Source organism: Bufo gargarizans, chromosome 8, assembly GCF_014858855.1.
Source record: "Bufo gargarizans isolate SCDJY-AF-19 chromosome 8, ASM1485885v1, whole genome shotgun sequence".
NCBI classification, from domain to species: domain Eukaryota; kingdom Metazoa; phylum Chordata; class Amphibia; order Anura; family Bufonidae; genus Bufo; species Bufo gargarizans.
In genome coordinates, this window is record NC_058087.1 from 93,743,859 (window position 1) to 93,764,531 (window position 20,673).

The 20,673-nt window shown below is 43.8% G+C and overlaps 1 protein-coding gene across 10 annotated transcripts in view; it reads left to right on the forward strand.

Moving 5' to 3' along the window:
* Positions 1 to 20,673, forward strand: part of PIKFYVE (phosphoinositide kinase, FYVE-type zinc finger containing) — a 341,373-nt gene that overhangs the window by 154,646 nt on the left and 166,054 nt on the right. For 9 of the 10 annotated variants that reach the window (XM_044303222.1, XM_044303224.1, XM_044303223.1 and 6 more), the window contains 6 exons: positions 659 to 733; positions 811 to 918; positions 6,351 to 6,491; positions 8,143 to 8,269; positions 13,874 to 15,042; positions 18,317 to 18,417. In XM_044303222.1, the coding sequence (XP_044159157.1) occupies positions 659 to 733; positions 811 to 918; positions 6,351 to 6,491; positions 8,143 to 8,269; positions 13,874 to 15,042; positions 18,317 to 18,417 (1,721 nt within the window). Of the gene's footprint in view, positions 1 to 658; positions 734 to 810; positions 919 to 6,350; positions 6,492 to 8,142; positions 8,270 to 13,873; positions 15,043 to 18,316; positions 18,418 to 20,673 lie in introns of those variants that run through there. The other variant, XR_006391042.1, reaches the window with a different exon arrangement.

Here is a 20,673-nt window from a genome sequence, read left to right on the forward strand (position 1 = left end):
ATGAAAGACTCCTCACACAGCACACTGAACAGGGGTGTATTGAGGCTCCAGGCCACGCCCCCTCCTGAGCTTCCTGTTTACTGTGTGCACCCATGCACTTGGCCGTTCTGTAGCTGAACATGGAGCTTCTCTGTCTATAAGATGTCTCCTAAACTATGGCAGTTTCGGGAGCATCTTGCAGACATAGCTGTGTGTCCTAGGGATTAAGGAAGTCATTTAACAAACTGATGTAAAGTAGAACTGGCTTAGTTGCCCATAGCAACCAATCAGATTCCACCTTTCATTTTGGATAGCTCCTTTGGAAAATGAAAGGTAGTAGCTGCTTGGTTGCTACGAGTAACTAAGCCAGTTCTACTTTACACCAGTTTGATAAATGACCCCCTAAATGTTTTTGTGTTATTTATGTATGTTCAGGCTTTAGTGTTCCTTTTAAGGGAACCCGCACAAACATAGAGCAAACATACGTTTATCCTTAATCCATTTTAAATCTAATGCTTACTTATCAGGACTCATACAAGGCAAAAGCTTTTCCCGTATGGCTATTCGATGCTCTTGAGGGCACATACATGCTACCAATGTATTTGACTGTCTAGATTTTACTCTACTTTTGGGCTCTACATAATTATTTTGTGACACGTTTTTATGTTTTCTTTTGTAGATTCCTGGTGGAAAGAAATCTGACTCCATGGTGGTTAATGGCTTTGTCTGCACTAAAAATATTGCCCACAAAAAGGTAATGTCATTTTTGTCCTGCTCTCTGCACATTTGTTATTATGCCACGTGTGCTTACTGTTGTGTGTTTTGTTGCAGATGAATGCCAGCATTAAAAGCCCCAAAATATTGCTATTAAAATGCTCCATTGAATATTTGTACCGAGAAGAGACAAAGTTTACATGCATTGATCCAATCGTCCTTCAGGTTAGTTATAGAAAATCAAATCCAGACACATGATTATGCTTCACCTTGTCTAAGTCTAGGGCTACAACTTTGGTTGCATGACTCCCAGCCATACATGTGACTTTGGTGCAACTTTTAGATGAAGTCTTTTATTTAGTTGGGTGGTGTGGTTTGTCTTTCTTTCTTTTTTATTTTTTCTACTTTTATTGTGTTTTGAACTTTTATTGTGTTTTTAAATTTGTGGACTAGATCACTAGTCCACAAATTTCAAAACACAATAAAAGTAAGTCCAAGAAAGGTAAAGTTTATTCCCATTTCAAGCCCCAGCCAGAAGGACTGAGGCGTTGTGCTGGATGAATAAACTTCTAATTATTGAAAACACTTAGTAGTGCTGCTTCACATATTTTGTTAGCCCTTCAACAGGATTAAAGGGGTTATCCAACATCATACAACAGCCCCCTATGTGCCGGGCCCCTCAGAGGGAATATTCTTACCCCGCTCCTGATCCCCGTACTGCCGCTGCTGCTTCTCCCTGTACACGGATGAAAACATCCAGTGTCGGGGGGAGCAGCCAATGGCAGAAGGGGACAAGCGTCTCTAGCATCACCTGCGATGCTAGGGAGGTTATCACCGCCTGCCCATTGGCTGCTTTACCCAGACACCAGATGTTTTCATCCGTGTACAGGGAGAAGCAGCAGCGGCGGTGCGGGGATCAGGAGCGGGGTAAGAATATTCCCTCTGAGGGGCCCGGCACATAGGGGGCTGTTGTAAGATGTTGGATAACCCCTTTAAAATCACTGGCACACAACGGCACCTACACATTACATCTACAGGAGCTTTTCGGATATCCCATTCTAAATCCACGTTAATTTCTATGGAGTTGGTCCTCCGTTTGCAGCTAGAACAGCGTCCAATCTTCTAGGAAGGCTTTCTACAAGGTTTTGGAGCGTGTCTGTGGGAATTTTTGTACATCCATCCACAGGAGCATTTGTGAGGTCAGATACTGAGGTTGAATTAGATGGCCTGGCTCACAATCTCTATTCTAATAAATCACAAAGGTATTTGATGGGGTTATGGTCGGGGGTTCTGTGTGGGCAAGTCAAGTTTTTCATACCAAACTATGCCTTTATCAACCTAGCTTTGTGCATTGGGGCACAGTCTTGCTGGAACAGAAAAGGTCCATCCTCAAACCACAAAGTTGGAAGCATACAGTTGTCCCAAATGTCTTGGTATGATGAAGCATTAAGATTCCCCTTCACTGGAACTAAGGGGGAACTAAGATACCTATAGCATTATCCCTCCTTCACCAAACTCTACCAGGAGCGCATTACCTGCCTGATTGCATTGTGTCAACTGTATTTGCCAAACCCAGATTAAGGCGTCTTTGACATGAACAACTTGGCTCTGGTTGCGTTCAGTGAAACTTGCACCATTTTGCAAGCAAGTTCAGTCAGTTTTGTCTGTGATTGCGTTTCGTTTTTCAGTTTCCCCTGTGCGAGTGCAATCCGCGTTGATGCTTTTTTTACGCGTGTGGAAAAAAAAACTGAAGACTTACAAACAACATCTCCTATCAACTATCAGTGAAAAACACATTGCACCTGGACTGCATCCGAATTACATCCGGATGCAACGCGTTTTTTCACGCAGCCCTAGCCCCAGTCACTTCTATGGGGCTAGGGCTGCGTGAAAAAACGCTGAATATAGAACATGCTGTGATTGTCACGTGATGCAGAAATAATGGGTTAAATGTACACAGACCCATTAAAATGAATGGGTCATGATATAGTGCGGGTGCTATGTGTTCACTTCATGATTGTGTGAAAGGGGCCTAACCCATCTTACTGCCACATGGAAATGTGTGATTCATCACCCTGCAGAACATGTTTCCACTGCTCCAGAGTCCAGTGGCAGCATGCTTTACCCCACTCTGTCAGACGTTTGGCATTGTGCTTGGTGAAGTAATGCAGCAGCTCAGCATGGAAACCGTTACATGAATATCCTGGCTCACAGTTTTTGTATTGATGCCAAATCCAGAGGTTTGGATCTCAGCAGTCTTTGGTGCCCTTATGCGCTATGCCCTTTGGCACTCAGCAATCCCACTCTGTAGGTTTACGTGGTGTGCTACTTCATAACCTAGTTGCTGGGATTCCTAAACTTTTCCACTTACAATGATACCACTCATAATTGACCATGGAATTTCTAGGAGGAAGGCAATTTCACAAACTGACTTGTTACAACAGTGGCATCTTGTTGCAGCACCATGCTCACATTCACATTCATTTGGAATTAACCATTCTTTCACAAATTTGTATAAGGCAGACTGCATGGCTTGGTGATGGATTTTATACACCTGTGGCAATAGGACTGCATGAAACACCTGAGTTCAAAGTTTACAGAGGACCTGTGCCCTCTCCTGACATGTCTGTTCTGGTAACTACTTGCATCCTCCGTGTAATAACAGTTCTAAGGCATCTATACTTATGACTCTGATATGCCATTACTTTATTATTCCTGATAGAAGTTGTGTATGAATTACTCGCAATTTGCAGTGAAGGTCCACATGGGTGGCACAGTTTGTGGTGTGTCCCTGCGTAATTGGACACTTTTCTATGAGTGCTGCTAGTGTCAGACTTTGCAGGCAAGGTCCAGATTATAAGGCTCATTTGGGCCTTCATTTCAAACTGCTAGCTAGCAGTTCATTCAAGAGTTCTTGCTGGAATAATAAAGGAATGGCACATCATCAGTCATGGAAGAATAGATGTTCCAGGAGAGCCAGGTACTTCATTCAGTCCCACTCTCACGGGTGTCTACAATCAAGCACCTAACCATGCCCGATATTTGTGGAAGGAATCCATCTGCCCCATATACTCTTGGTGAAGAACTAAATAACGCACCAAGGAGGAGTTGTCGGAATGAAACTTTCCATGTGTGAATGTTCTGATATTTGTAAGTGATCACAATATTAGAGTGAAAGGATGTGTTTATTGGGGAACACTGTACAATTGAAAGGAGGCTGTAGTACCCTGCTGGACAGCCTCTAGCCTGGATATAATATAGGATACGGTTGGGCAAGGAGGCATATAGGTTCCATATGGTGCTGCAGCTGGGCCTTAAGATCCTGCACACATCCCAGCTGGTCCCATAAGTGCTTGGTTGATGAGAAATCCGGTGACCGGGCATGCCAAGGAAGTATTGCACTCTGGCAGAGACATTCCTGGGAAACCCTTGCTGTGTGTGAGTGAGCATTAACCTGCTGAAAGCCCTGCCATGATGTTCTGCACATATCGTTGAGCTGTTAGTGCCCCTTGTATCACTACTTGGGGGGACCAACTCCCCAGATCCTGGAACCAGCAGTTGGGGTAGTGTGTTGCTGCACAGCAAAGGCAGGATTTATGCACTCACCACAAGATCTCCATACTTGAACCCAACCAGAACCTGGATTTGTCGCTAAAGATGATAAGGTTCCAGTTGTAAAACTCCATTTTTATCGTTCCTGGCACAACTACAAAATGAAAATGATTGTGGCTGGCTTTCAATAGCTGTACACGTAATAGGCACTATGACCCCAAATTTCTTTCTGCTAAACACCGGGAAATGGTCCCAGGTGTGTAATGAAGGTGCCACCTGTGTCTGGAAGGTGGACAGCGAAACTGTGGGAGCTGCTCATGTTTGTCAGCAGATCAAATGAACCTCTCTATTGGTGTGCTGTTTAGGCCAGGGATGGGCAAACTGCGGCTCTCCAGCTGTTGTAAAACTACAAATCCCATCATGCCCTGCTGTAGGCAGACTGGCCATACTGGGAGTTGTAGTTTTACAACAGCTAAAGAGCCGCAGTTTGCCCATCCCTGGTCTAGGCTGTTTGGAGCTTGTTCAACGTGTGCGCGCCCTTACATAACGCCTCCTAACAGCTAGGTCAGAACAGCCGAGATGGCAGGGTTTCTTGAAACGTTCTGCTTTCAAAGTCTGTCAACTGGGCAGAATGTCTTTTGAGTGTGTTCTAGAGGCCTGGCTAGCAGACGACAATCTCTAACCAAAAGGTACACTACCCAAAGTAGTCTCTGAGAGCCTTTTTAGGCAACTTCACATTAGCATTTTTTGCGGATCCGTCATAGATCTGCAAAAACGCTTCCATTACAATAATACAACCACATGCATCTGTCATGAACGGATCTGGTTGTGTTATGTCTTCTATAGCCATGATGGATCCCTCATGCACACCATTGAAAGGCAATGGGGGACGGATACGTTTTCTATTGTGTCAGGCGATCAGCCAAACGCTGCAGGCAGCATTTTGGTGTCCGCCTCCAGAGCGGAATCGAGACTAACGATGGCAAACTCATGCATTGTGAGCGTATCCTTTTCCATTCAGACTGCATTAGGGAAAAACGGATCCGTTTTGGAACGCTTGTGAGAGCCCTGAACAGATCTCACAAACGGAAATCCAAAACGATAGTGTGATAGTAGCCTTATAGGGTAGCAGGGGAAGCACTTTTACACCCTCTTGTGGCAACACCCAGTGTCTTATCAGACCCCTCCTGTAATCCTTTACATATCTGCCTGAGATATAACTGCATGCCTAGTTTTGCAGAAATCCTGTATACTGTATCTCCATATCTCATTCTCTGTTTGTCTGTCCACATATATTCATATATGGGGTCATGTATTAAGACTGGCGTCTGATAACCGGCTGTGAAACTTGCTTAAAGGGAATCTGTCACCTGGTTTGAGAATATTAAGGTGTTACTACTGCCATGTACAATAAAATACCTTATTTCTTGCTGTAGTCTTCATGCTTTGTTTCATGATTTCATTAGCGATAAAAGGTGCCCAGAGGGGCGTTCTTACCCTTCTCTGGAGCCCAGTTACTCCCCCGTACAGTGCCCAGCCCGCCTCTTCCAGCATAAGTAACTGCCCACCCGAATTCTTTGCCGCCGCCCCCCTCCGCTATGTGAAATCTCGTGCAGGCGCAGTACCGTGGACTGCCTGCGCGATGTAGAAGCTCCTGAGGGCAATGAGGGATAAAAATGGCCTCTGGGCACCTTGGACACTCATTTGCATAACATAAAAAAGTGGATTTTATCGCTAATGAAACAAAGCATGAAGACTACAGCAAGAAATAAGGTATTTTATTGTACATGGCAGTAGTAACACCTTAATATTCTCAAACCAGATGACAGATTCCCTTTAAATCTACGTCAGTTAAGTCGTTTTCTACGCCAGAAATGGGCACAGAAAATAATGAATGAGATCAGCCAGCCACCCATGTCATCACGGACTCTTTTTCCGCCACCTCAGAAATGTGGCGTGAGTAGAGAAAAGTCGCAGATTCGGCCGCAAATCCCCTTTTGGTGCGACAAAAGTACACCAAAAAGTACCATGCTTCTCATCATAAATGACCCCCATAGTGTTTCCGAAGTTCTCGTTTTTAAGCTGCTATTATTGTTCTCTATCAGGAAAGGGAATTTCTGAAGAACTATGTTCAGAGGATAGTTGATGTTCGACCAACGCTGGTTCTTGTGGAAAAGACTGTGTCCAGGATAGCACAAGATATGCTGTTAGAACACGGAATAACCTTGGTTATCAATGTCAAACCGGTATGTAATATCTTATGTAACTAATAGTGAAGCATTTGGTTACATGCTAAGGCTTTATTCTGGAGCTAAAAATGGAGACCTGCGTATGAAATCAGCATTCCTGTGCAGGAGTAATAGAAGCCTTCCTGCTGTCTTCAATGAAGTGATACATTAATGGTGGGCGAATTGATTGGGTCCTACAACACATGTTTCCTGGGTGTTATAATAATAATTATTCTATGTCTCAGTTCACTCACTTTTAGTATTTTATTTTTCTTCTGAATTGGGGGTAATTTCCATAGCGGTAATATGGAGAGTGCACGTATGATGCGGAGCCGCAGCTGGTCCCTGGGCTTCTTGTCATATTGCATGCTGTGACTTAAATCTGTGCAATCTGTGCATGAAATTGTGGATTCTCTGAAGTCCAATATTAGATTCTGTATTTTGTGTGATCTTGCTCAAAACGCAGAGAGAGATAAAATATGTAAGATGCCCACGGTGGTCTGCCGGATGTTTGCCATGTTGCTGAGACAGTTAGTCTTACCGAGCTGTTGCTGAGACCACAGGGTTTCATTTACTTCTCATGGGGCATTTTACGGTTTCCTATTGGAGCCATGTCTTACACTGGTCATATACATTAGGTGTCAATGGAACCCACTGATTTTGGCGGGTGCTGGGAGAGCTCGATTGCCTTTGTCACCCTTTTGCCTATAGAGGCTATTGAATGTGGTCACTTTTACACATGAAGTAACATTTGTTTCCACACACGATGTTATATTTCACAAAAACAGGAACTTTCCGTCGGGTGTAACTCTCTTGCACATAAGCGTTTTTTTTCTGTTTATATTCCATTTTTTTGCGTTCCATATACGGAATTATTCATTTTAATTGATCCACCCAAAAAACTGAAGGTACTCCGCATGCATTCAGTTTCCGTATTTCCGTTCAAACATAGAACATGTCCTATTATTGCCAGCAAATCAAGTTCCGTGGCTCCATTCAAGTCAATGGGTCTGCAAAAAAAAAAAAAAAAAAAAAAGGAATGCATATAAAATGCATTCGTATGTCTTCCGTATCTGTTCCGTTTTTGCTGAGCCATCTATTGAAAATGTTTATGCCCAGCCCAATTTTTTTATGTATTAACTGTTTAAACATTATCGTATGCTTCTGTTTCCATTTGTGATCCGCAAAAAAAAGTATCCCAAACGGAAACCAAACGGAACAGCAAAACAGAAAGGAAACACTACTAAAACAAAAAAACGGAAAACCGATCCGTTTAAAATGGACCGCAAAACCATACGGTCTCCTAAGGCCTCCTGCACATGACCGTGGTGTTTTTTGCAGTCTGCAAATCGCGGATGGCACCTGTGCACATTCCGCAATTTGCGGAACGGCACAGACAGCCTTCAATATAAATGCCTATTCTTGTCCGCAAGAATAAGCATTTATTGCAGGGCCACGGAACGGAGCAACGGATGCGGACAGCACACGGAGTGTTGTCCGCATCTTTTGCGGCCCCATTGAAGTGAGGCGGCTCGGATGCGGACCAAAACAACGGCTGTGTGCATGAGGCCGAAGTCTGCTTATCAGTGGTTTTCCCTTGGGTCCAGAGACATTTGATGTAGGAGGGATGTCTAGTACAACATTACTATTATTCCTTTCTTTTCTCTAGCAAGTTTTAGATCAAGTGAGTAGGATGACTCAAGGAGACCTGGTAATGTCTATGGACCAACTCTTAACAAAACCTCGTCTCGGGACGTGTAACAAGTTTTATATACAAGTATTTCCGCTGCCTAACGGTAGGTCCATGTCCTGGGATTACATGCTACAAAACCATATATTGGTATGTGATTAAAATAATTTAATGCTAATTATATAGTATAGCTGTAAACTATTAAATGATCTGGGCACGCCAGGGCAATGAGCCCTTTAATGGCGAATGTTCATTTAAAATTGCATACTTCCCTAACCTTTTTGGCTTCACACAATCAGATAATGAATAGAACTTTATGGAAACTTTCAGTAGTCCCAAAAATGACAAAGCAAATAGATATAAAAAATAAGTATATAAGTAATTCTGTTACCTCCGGTAGTACCAACCTAAATGTTTAGTTCAAAATGTAAAATCCAGTATAAGATAAGCTATAGTAACACATATGGGCAAGGTTTAGGTAGACGTTTTTTATCATTTCCTCCACAAATTGTGACTTCAGTAGACCCAGCAGCCCAAAGGAATTCTAGAAATTGTCGTTTCAGCTAGAGAGACTCAGGTTGCAGAGCACTATCTTTAAACAGGGTCTGCATTCTGCTGACAACGCATGTAGGGGAGCCGGAGGGAATTGGATCTGCTTCTCATTCATTTGCAGACTGAAGAACATGATTTTTAAAGGGGTTTGTGTTAATTTCAGAATTAAAGGGGTTGTCTCACTTCAGCAAATGGCATTTATTATGTAGAAGTTAATACAAGCCACTTACTAATCTATTGTTATTATCCATATTGCCTCTTTTGCTGGCTGGACTCATTTTTCTATCACTTTATGCACTGCTTGTTTCCATGGTTATGACCACCCTGCAATCCAGCAGCAGTGGCTATGCTTGGACGGATAAAGCACTAGCCTATGTCCTGTCCCATACACTAGACAGACCGGTGTTTTTTGCTAGCACGACCACCACTGATGGAGTGCAGAGTGGTCATAACCATGGATACAAGCAGTGCATATTGTGATGGAAAAATTAATCCAGCCAGCAAAGGAAGCAATATGGGTAAAAACAATACATTAATAAGTGGTTTGTATTAACTTTCTCTACATGATGAATGCTATTTGTGGAAGTGAGACAACCCTTTTAAGCAAACCATATACAGTCAAGCCCATAAATATTGGGACATCGACACAATTCTAACATGTTGGGCTCTATACACCACCACAATGGATTCGAAATGAAACAAACACGATGTGCTTTAACTGCAGACTCTCAGCTTTAATTTGAGGGTATTTACATCCAAATCAGGTGAACGGTGTAGGATTTACAACAGTTTGCATATGTGCCTCCCACTTGTTAAGAGACCCAAAGTAATGGGGAGATTGGTTTCTCAGCTGTTCCATGGCCAGGTGTGTGTTATTCCCTCATTATCCCAATTACAATGAGCAGATAAAACGTCCAGAGGTTATTTTAAGTGTGGTATTTACATTTGGAATCTGTTGCTGTCAACTCTCAAGATGAGATCCAAAGAGCTGTTACTATCAGTGAAGCAAGCCATCATTAGGCTGAAATAACGAAAAAATAAACAAATTTGAGAGATCGCAAAAATATTAGGCGTTGCCAAAACAACTATTCTGAACATTCTTAAAAAGAAGAAACGCATCAGTGAGCTCAGCAACACCAAAAGACCCGGTAGACCATGGAAAACAACCGTGGTGGATGACAGAATAATTATTTCCCTGGTGAAGAAAACACCCTTCACAACAGTTGGCCAGATCAAGAACACTCTCCAGGAGGTAGGTGTATGTGTGTCAAAGTCAACAATCAAGAGAAGACTTCACCAGAGAGAATACAGAGGGTTCACCACAAGATGTAAACCATTGGTGAGCCTCAAAAACAGGAAGGCCAGATTAGAGTTTGCCAAACGACATCTAGAAAAGCCTTCACAGTTCTGGAACAACATCCTATGCAGTGATGGCCAGTTCGCATTGTTCACCCGCGAACACATGCGGGCTGCCATCTTTTCTCACAAGTTCGGCGAGGTGCAGGTAAGCCCTTACCTGTGCCTGTGCGCAAGCTGGTCTGAAATCAAATGCGGTCACCGGGAGCAGGCAGTTCCGAGAACAGCCACTGGGGGCCTTCATCGGGCTGTTCTCGGCACTGCCTGCTCCCGGTGACCGCATTTGATTTCAGACCGGCTCAGGCACAGGTAAGGACTTACCTGTGCCTCGCCGGACTTTGTGAGAAAAGATGGCAGTCCGCATGTGTTCGCGGGCGAACAATGCGAACTGGCTATTACTGATCCTATCGACAGATGAGACCAAGATCAACTTGTACCAGAGTGATGGGAAGAGAAGAGTATGGAGAAGGAAAGGAACTGCTCATGATCCTAATAGGGTTGTTGCGGGTATCGAAATTTCGATACCCAATCGATACTTTTGTCCCGGTATCAATACGATACCAGGATTTCCATTTTTTCGATACTGGGCTGCGCTGATGCGCAGTCTAGTATCACAGAACATGAGCGCGCTGCTGTCGGCGCGCTCATGTTCTCTCAGCAGCACAGGGGTGAAGTTAGCAGTGTCTCCGTGCTCCCTGTGCTGCTGCTGCCACCAATAAGGGAGGAGGGGCAGAGGAGGGGCGGGCGTGCTGCGCCACCAATGATAGCAGGACTTTTCCTGGGTCCAGAATTTAAGTATCAGGCTACACAGAGCGGCGCCCAGAGATGTCCCAGCACTTACTATTATTCCTGGGCGCTGCTCCGTTCGCCTGCTGTGCCCCATTACCGTCTCCTGCTCCATATGCTAATTACTATCGGAGCAATGGGGAGGAGACATCAGCTTTTCTCCTGGGTGTTACTTCTCCCTGTGCTGCATTTGGACAGCGCTACAGCCAGGGAGAAGGAACCCCTACTAGAGAAGCTGATGTCTCCTCCCCATTGCTTAATTCTGGACCCATATAAGGTGGTCTTTAACACATAATACAGTAGGCAGGTGCCAGCAGCAGAATCACATAGCCGGCACTCTGCCTCTGACAGGGAGCTGCGACCAGCGGCAGTTAAGTCCTCCGGTGCGGCACCTGAGGGGTTAACTGCCGCTGATCTGCTGCCAGTATGTGCCTCCTGTATTAAGGGTTAATTATTATTGGTGGTGCAGTGCGCCCTCCCCACCCCATTATAATCATTGGTGGCACATGGCGCCTGCCCCTCTCAAACCTCCAGTATTAAAATCATTGGTGGCAGTGGCCACAGGGACCCCTCCCCTTCTCATTGGTGGCAGTGGCAGCTTCTGATCGGAGCCCCAGCAGTGTAATCCTGTGGCTCCGATCAGTTACTATGGCAGCCAGGACGCTACTGAAGCCCAGGCTGCCATAGTCGGCTCCCTGCTGCTGTGTGCACAAAGCACAGAGCAGCAGGGAGAGTGTGAAGTCCTATTCACCCTGATAGAGCTCTATTAGGGTGAATAGGAAAAGTGATGAAAAGATCCCAGGTTCTAGCCCCTAAGGGAGGAAATAGTTATTAAATAAAAAGTGTAAAAAAAAAAAAAAACACACACCAAAATATTAAGTATAAGAGTCCATTCACACGTCCGCAATACCGGAATTGCGGACCCATTCATTTCTATGGGGCCGCACGATGTGCTGCCCGGATCCCCGATTGCGGACAAGATTAGGCATTTTCTATTAAGTGCCGGCGATGTGCGGTCCGCAAAATGCGGAACGCACATCGCTGATGTCCGTGTTTTGTGGATCCGCAAAACACACACGGACGTGTGAATGGACCCATAATCACCCCCTTTCCCAATTTCACATATAAAATATATAAACAATAAATAAACATATCACATATCGCCAAGAACAGTCCAAACTATAAAAATATTTAAAAAATCTATGCGGTGAACGCCGGAAACAGAATAAATAAATAAAAACTGCGCAATTCGCCATTTTTTAAAATGCTGAATGCACGTGGCTTTTTTGGTTTCTTTTTTTTTTTTGCATGGTATCGAGTATCACAATACTTTTTTATGGTATCGAGATTGAATAAAAAATTTAGTATTGCAACAACTCTAGATCCTAAGCATACCACCTCATCGGTGAAGCATGGTGGTGGCAGTGTCATGGCGTAGGCATGTATGGCTGCCAATGGAACTGGTTCTCTTGTATTTATTGATGATGTGACTGCTGACAAAAGCAGCAGGATGAATTCAGAAGTGTTCCGGGCAATATTATCTGCTCATGTTCAGCCAATTGCTTTGGAACTCATTGGATGGCGCTTCACAGTGCAGATGGACAATGACCCAAAGCATACTGCAAAAGCTACCAGAGATTTTTTAAGGGAAAGAAGTGCAATGTTATGTAATGGCCAAGTCAATCACCTGACCTGAATCCGATTGAGCATGCATTTCACTTGCTGAAGACAAAACTGAAGGGAAAATGCCCCAAGAACAAGCAGGAACTGAAGACAGTTGCAGTAGAGGCCTGGCAGAGCATCACCAGGGATGAAACCCAGCATCTGGTGATGTCTATGCGTTCCAGACTTCAGGCTGTAATTGACTGCAAAGGATTTGCAACCAGTGATGGCCAGTTTGCAGTGTTCGCCGACGAACAAATGTGATCTGCCATCTTTATTCCCAAGCCCGGCGATGCAGAGGCAAGTCCTTACCTGTGCATGCGCCGCGAGCCGCTCTGAAACACATGCGGTCACCGGGAGCAGGCAGTTCCGAGAACAGCTTGATGAAGGCTTGGGAATAAAGATGGCAGATCGCATGTGTTCGTCGGCGAACACTGCGAACTGGCCATCACTACTTGCAACCAAGTAAGTATTAAAAAGTGAAAGTTTGATTTATGATTATTATTATGTCCCATTACTTTTGGTCACTTAACAAGTGGGAGGCACATATACAAACTGTTGTAATTCCTACACCGCTCACCTGATTTTAGATGCAAATACCCTCAAATTAAAGCTGATGGTCTGCAGTTAAAGCACATCTTGTTTTATTTCAAATCCATTGTGGTGGTGTATAGAGCCAAAAATTTTAGAATTGTGTCAATGTCCCAATATTTATGGACCTGACTGTAACCTTTTTCAGATGAAGCTTGGCATATTTTGTGTAGTCGGACAGTTTTTACTGAAGGTACCAACTATCCATGAACCATGAATTTGCATTGGAACTCACCAGCCTGCCTTTAACATCTACAAAGCCAACTGGTGAAGGATCTGCAAAGACAGGCTACCAAGCATGCTACTAACACTACTAATCATCTAGTGCAGCTCTGTTTCAGCCATACTAATAATTTCTGCAGGTATTGCTGCATAGCACTAGTCACTTAAATGCTGTGCGGCTGAAATACCAAGGACAACCCACACAAGGGTTGCACTGTTTGGGAGTAATGCAGATGTTTTGTTTCAGTCTCATACACATTTCCCATACATCAGCTATCTACTTGTTTACCCTACCAATTAAAAAGAGATTATGCTAAACTACAGTAGGCAAAGAGAGAAGTGCCACACTAAGTGGCAGGTTGGATTATACATAATATCTATAGTAACATGTATCTGTAAGGCAATTTCTTATAAATTGGTTGCCTTTATAGATTGTAGAAAAATATATTAATATATCATCTACTAATTATCAGATTCCAGGGGTATTTCAGTGACCGTTCCATATGCTAATCCATGTTTGTGTTGTTTTTGATAAACACAGATGAATCTAAAACGCTGATGTTCTTTGAAGGATGTCCTCAGCACCTGGGGTGCACCATAAAGCTAAGTGGAGGATCAGAGTATGAGCTGGCACGAGTGAAAGACATAATAATCTTTATGGTCTATGCAGCATACCATTCCCAGTTGGAAATTTCATTTCTTATGGATGAGTTTGCTATGCCACCTACACTGCCTAAAAGTAGCTCTTTTCGATCTCTTATTGAAGGACATGAAGGAGATGGGAGCCAAAAAGATCTTTTTAATGGGGAGGAATGCAGCATTATTAATTGGGAATGTGACCGCTCTTTAGATCGTTTGCATGTCATTTCAGAGTCCCAGTCTTCTGAGAATATAGAGTTCACAGAACAAAGTTCTTACTTTGAGGAGATAGGAGAGTTGGACAGTAAAAGTTCTGAAACATCATCTTCAGCTTATCAGGACCTTCCCATATTGTTATCAAATTCATCCATTTTGTCTTCAGTCTCAATTGAACCTGAGCTTTTTACTCAGATGTGTCTAATTCCTGGTATTTCCAATGATGATGTGTCACAGAAATTTGAAGAGGAAGAAGAACCCAAAAATGAACTTCGACTTTTCCGTGATCCACTGCAAGATGATACTGGGTTGTATATAACTGAAGAAGTTGCCTCCACCGATGATAGGCTCAAAGTACACTCCATAGCTTTCAAACAGGAACTTAAAGATGTCATTTTGAGTATTTCTCCGATAATTTCATTTAAGGATCCTTTTCTATTAACAGAAAAGGGTATGAGGTGCCCCACAAGGGACTATTTTCCAGAGCAAGTGTACGTGTCGCCATTACTCAACAAGGAAATGAAAGAGATGGAGAGCCGGAGGAAAAAACAACTTTTGCGTGAACTTTCTAATTTACAGGGAATCAATGGAAGTGATCAGGGTAAGATCATTGAGGTTCTTCCATCTCATGAGCTGCTGAGCACTAAAATTGCAGAGCACTTAGGAGACAGCCAGAATCTGGCTAGAATTCTAGCAGACTATCGGGCTAGAGGCGGCAGAATACGACAGAAGGATGTTGATCCATTTGTTCAAACCAAGGAGACACCAAATGGCCTCCTAAATAAACATGAAACTAAGTATGACTCAGAGGAAGACAAGGGAATAAACCAAAATGAGATGTCTTGGAACTCCAAGGTAGGTTTTTTGCAGCAGCTTTATCACATTATCCTATATTTGATTTCTAGTTAAAGACTGCTTTCAGACTCCCTCATACACATACATATTTGGTTTGGCTGTGTGTATGTTTTGTCCATGGTGAAAGAGGAGAAAACACTGCAGACACTTTTGATAGTGACTTACTGTATCTCTGGGAGAACATAAGGATCAGGCTAAAATATTCTCTTGCAGTGCTCTCCTCCACTGACGAGCAGGTGATTGTCGGGAAGGAACAATTCATTCCTGACAACCCTCTGCTCCATTGGGCCATATAAAGGGGGCCTTAAGTGCCTCACTGGGTTCCATCTTCACGGTCCCAAAATCCTCCTTGAGAATGGATTGATAGCGTACATGCGTAATCACCACTTAATTCACTTCTGTGGGACTCTGGGACCTCCATTTTCATTATTACAGCGGGTGGGTGAGACAATTATGTAAGGATTTTTGGGGATGTAAAACATGTCAAAAAATCCTCAATTATAATGGCCCTATGTATGTCCCCCCAGTAGTTATAATGCCACCAATACTGCCCTCAGTAGTCATAATGCCCCCTATTGTACCCCCAGTAATTATAATGGCTTCTAGTCTAGTAGATTATAATGCCCCCTCCAGTACTCACAGTAGTTATAATGGCCCCAGTAGGTTTAATACACCCTGTAGTGTCCTAGTAGGCATAATGCCCACCTATATAATACCCCTCTGTAGTTCCCCTGTAGTTAAAATGTCTCCAGTACCCCGAAGTGAGGAAGAAAAGAAGAAGTTGTGATGTAATCACTTTGCAACCTCCTGCACCATTGTGTCTCATAGGCCTCTGGCCTACCAGCCTGTTGCCAATGAGAATGAATGGTGGGGCAGGGAGCCAGTTGTATAGTTGGCAGCCACTACATTTGCCCCAGATGTTTTGATGTAGCGACACACCTGTTATGTGCAAAATGTCTACAACAAAATCCGCACATAAGTTGACTCATCATACGGATTTTACATCCACACCATTTCAAGTCTTTGCTGCTGATGTCCAGCAGATTTCAACCTTTGCAATGCAGAGGGTGGAATCCGCAGCAATAATCTGTATGTAACTCGTCGATTGTGACACACATACATATGTTTTGAAACTCAAATTTACTGCCGTAAAATACGCCCCATAAAGATTTACTCTAAAGCAGGGGTGCACAACCTGCGGCCCGGGGGCCACATGTGGCCCTTGATACCATTCTGTGCGGCCCCCAACCATCTGGTAACAGATATGTATGCCTATGTCTTGTGGCTGCTCACAAGTATTTTTCATGTATTTCTCCCATTAGATGGGAGTCCTGGAAGTGTAACTAGACATTACTGGTATATAATGTGTGTTCAATATGCCATAAGTACAATATTTCAGTTGTTAATAAACCTTTAAACTAAAATTTCGGCCCTCGTCATTGGTTCAGTCTGGCAATATGGCCCCCATCCAGGAAACAACTTCCCTTAAATCTCTTCGAATTTCCTGAAAAATGTTGGATTAGACTCAAAGCTGGGTTCCCGAGCCTTCTTTTCCTTCCTTTATCACTTTCTTCCCATCTAGCCCCTTTGTATTGATCTTCTTCTGTTCTTCCCAACCAGACAGGCTGATTTTAACAACATTGGAACTGATTCCCCAAGGGACTAAACTGATAGGTCAGGGACTCACACTTGCAGAGAATTACTCTCTCTGGCTGCACTTGAATGACCATACCATACACATTGCCAATCACACTGTATTCTGCCTCCAGCCATGTTGTATGTCATGTTTGTAGCCACCTTTAGAGACACAAGAACATTTGGGGTCCATAACACAGTTAAAGAGGACCTTTCGCCGATCCTGACATTGTGAACTAAGTATACAGACATGGAGAGCGGCGCCCGGGGATCTCACTGCACTTACTATTATCCCTGGGCGCTGCTCCGTTCTCCCGCTATGCCCTCCGGTATCTTTGGTCACTAAGTTATAGTAGGCAGAGTCTGCCCTTGTTCTGCTGTAGCGCTGGCCAATCGCAGCGCAGCGCTCACAGCCTGGGAGGTTATTTTCTCCCAGGCTGTGAGCTCTGCGATGGGATTGGCCAGTGCTAAAGCAGAACAAGGGCAGACTCCGCCTACTATAACTTATTGATCGAAGATACCGGAGGGCATAGCGGGAGAACGGAGCGGCGGCCAGGGATAATAGTAAGTGCAGTGAGATCCCCGGGCGCCGCTCTCCATGTCTGTATACTTAGTTCACAATGTCAGGATTGGTGAAAGGTCCTATTTAATACATTGCAGTGGGGCTATTCATACAGTGGTAAACGCATCATCATCTGTATGGATATGGTAGCATGCTTCATGGGATGTTGTGTTCACATCACATTTCCCTCTTTTAACATATACAAAAAAAGGTACATGCTAAACTTATGCCTTTGACGGGGGCCATACAGTGGAATCCTTCAAAATAGAGAATACTTTTTTTTAGCTAGACTCTGCAGGATGGAAAAGCCTAGTGTATTGCGCTTTTAATTTTTTTTTTCCTGTATGTATATGTTAAATGTTGGGCAAAAACATGAGGTGAACCCAGCCTGAGCTGTTCTTAGTGCTATTAGAGGGAAGTTTGATCCATGACACAGAACCTCACATGATTACGCATTGTACACTGTACCCATGTGTGTGAGGCTAAAGAAACCTGAAATTCCAGGAGCTTACATTAGTGGCTAATTAAAGACAGTGAATCTTCCCTAAAAATCAAATTCTAAAATTATGTTAAAATGTAGAAAAAATGCACTTTGAAGAAAATACTTAACTATGTTCTATAGATTTATTGGAAATGTTTTCTGAAAAACTTTTTTGAATCTTTTTATCTACAAACGGAAAAATCCAGATACATTGAAAACTTGGTACACCGATAGAGAGGGCGTAGCGCGGTGCACCGATAGAGAGGGCGTAGCGCGGTGCACCGATAGAGAGGGCGTAGCGCGGTGCACCGATAGGGAGGGCGTAGCACGGCCCATCGAGAGAGGACATAGCGCGCTGCTTCCATATCCAATATATCGCTTTGCATCCATGGACTGTTTGGCCTGGTGGGCCCAGACAGAGTATGTGAGCACTAGAGCAATATATAAGTTCTTATCGATAACCGTGTACCTCAATAACGAGGACAAATTTTGCAGGAATGTTAAAAATAAAATAACGGCAGCTGTCCATACATGTATGTAAAGAAGGCAAAGCAAAGTGATCCCTTTAATCCTGATATTTCATTATTTGTTCCCAGATTGACTGTCTCAGCGTGTTGAACCACCAGCGGCTTTGTGTCCTGTTCAGCAGCTCTAGTGCACTCTCCATCAATGCCCCTAGTGCCTGTGTTAGTCCTTGGTAAGGATTGTGCTGTTGGTATACATGTGAATATTTGTTATTGCATAACCTCTCATTATGCCATCTACACTGCCACAGAAATGTCTGCACGATCGCTCATTTAAAGTCGTTCACGGAATAGCTATAGAACAGAAGGTCTCGTGATGCCGTTTTACCAGTGAGCTTGCAAACTTGGCAAAACCATCACTCCCTGACTAGTTATTTTATTTTTGTTAAATGAGAAAATAACTTGATGGTTCCAACCAATTTAGGTTGGTATTGCACCCAAATATATAATCCATTATAAACCAATGATCAATTCAGTAATGACCTTTATGGATTAAAGGGACTCTATCATCAGTTTTGTTAAACTGCTGACAGCACTGGGGAGAGCAGGACAAACATCCCTGCAGCAGCAGAAGAACTTAAATCCAGCTTTATTTAAGTAAACGTCCACAGGCACATAGCATAACCACTTATGCTGTTTACATATTATGTGACATCTTTCGCTTCTCTGTGTTTCTCAGTTTTTTGTGGTTCTGTGCTTCTCTGGGAGGATTTGATTAACCCCTTCCACTTAAAACTTGGTTATATATTGCTATCCTGATGCCATTTACCATGCTATGACTTGGAGACCACAGAAAAGAGAGGGTTTGAAATACCTGATCGATTGTGCTGCACGTACCTGTGGATGCACACGACAATGTTTTTAACATTAACCGGACCCTATATTCTATCCTGATGCCTGTGAGCCCAATTTATGTGTTGTGAGCTGGCATTCTTTCCTATACATTTTGTGAATTATTTTTTTTACCAAGAGTAGTGTGAATATGAACTTTTATTCTGCCAGATTATGTTGCATCAAGTGCCCTGGTGTGAAGTGCTCTCTGCCTTAGGGTACTTTCACCATAGTGCTTTTCTTTTCCGGCATAGAGTTCCGTCACAGGGGCTCTATACTGGAAAATAACTGATCAGGTATATCCCCATGCATTCTGAATGGAGAGTAAGGCTACTTTCACACTAGCGTTCGATCGGATCCGTTCTGAACGGATCCGATCATATTAATGCAGACGGAGGCTCCGTTCAGTACGGATCCGTCTGCATTAATAACTTAGAAAAAATTCTAAGTGTGAAAGTAGCCTGAGCGGATCCGTTCAGACTTTCAATGTAAAGTCAATGGGGGACGGATCCGCTTGAAGATTGAGCCATATGGTGAACGGATCCGTTCCCATTGACTTACATTGTAAGTCTGAACGGATCCGCTCACCTCCGCACGGCCAGGCGGACAGCTGAACGCTGCAAGCAGCGTTCAGCTGTCCGCCTGTCCGTGCGGAGGCGAGCGGAGCGGAGGCTGAACGCCGCCAGACTGATGCAGTCTGAGCGGATCCGCTCCATTCAGACTGCATCAAGGCTGGACGGAGGCGTTCGGGTCCGCTCGTGAGCTCCTTCAAACGGAGCTCACAAACGGACCTATGAACGCTAGTGTGAAAGTAGCCTTATCCGTTTACGATGCATCAGGATGTCTTCAGTTCAGTCGTTTTGACTGACCAGGCAAAAGAGAAACCGTAGCATGCTACGGTTTTATCTCTGGCGAACAAAACTGAAGACCTACCTGAATGCCGGATCCGACATTTTTCCCCATAGGAATGTGTTAGTGACCTGGCATTCAAAATATCAAAATGCCGGGCACGTCCTTCCGGCCAGCGCATGCGCAGATCGATTAAAATGTGGAAAAAAAATACAAGACTGATCCGTCTGTCCGCATCCGGATCCGTCTCAGAAATGCTTTCAGTCACATCCAAATCAGCGGATCCGGCGGGCAGTTCCGACGACGAAACTGCCCACCGGATCACGCCTCCCCCCCCCCCCCTTCCCGCCTTGCAGATTGACAGCTGGAGCACCCAACCATAAGGAGACCAGTACAGAGAAAAGGGGCTGTGCAGCAACTCAATGCTGAGACCAGAGTGCACTTTACAGTGGAGCGCCACCTTCTGGGTATTGGCAGGAGCAGAATCTGGCACAATAAAAGCTAATATTCACACTTATCCTGATAATAAAAGCTTCACAAAAGATATGTTTGTGCTCTCTCCCCAACCCCTGCTTAGTTATGTCAGTAGTTTAGCATGGTCAAAACTTCTCACAGACTCCCTCTAAGACCAGTTGATTTTATTGTAAAGAATTTATCAGGCCGATATTTTCCGTTAATCACTGTGACTTGTAAGAAGGGGAATGAGAATGCAACCAGAGGGTATATCACAAGGGTAATTGAGGCAATCT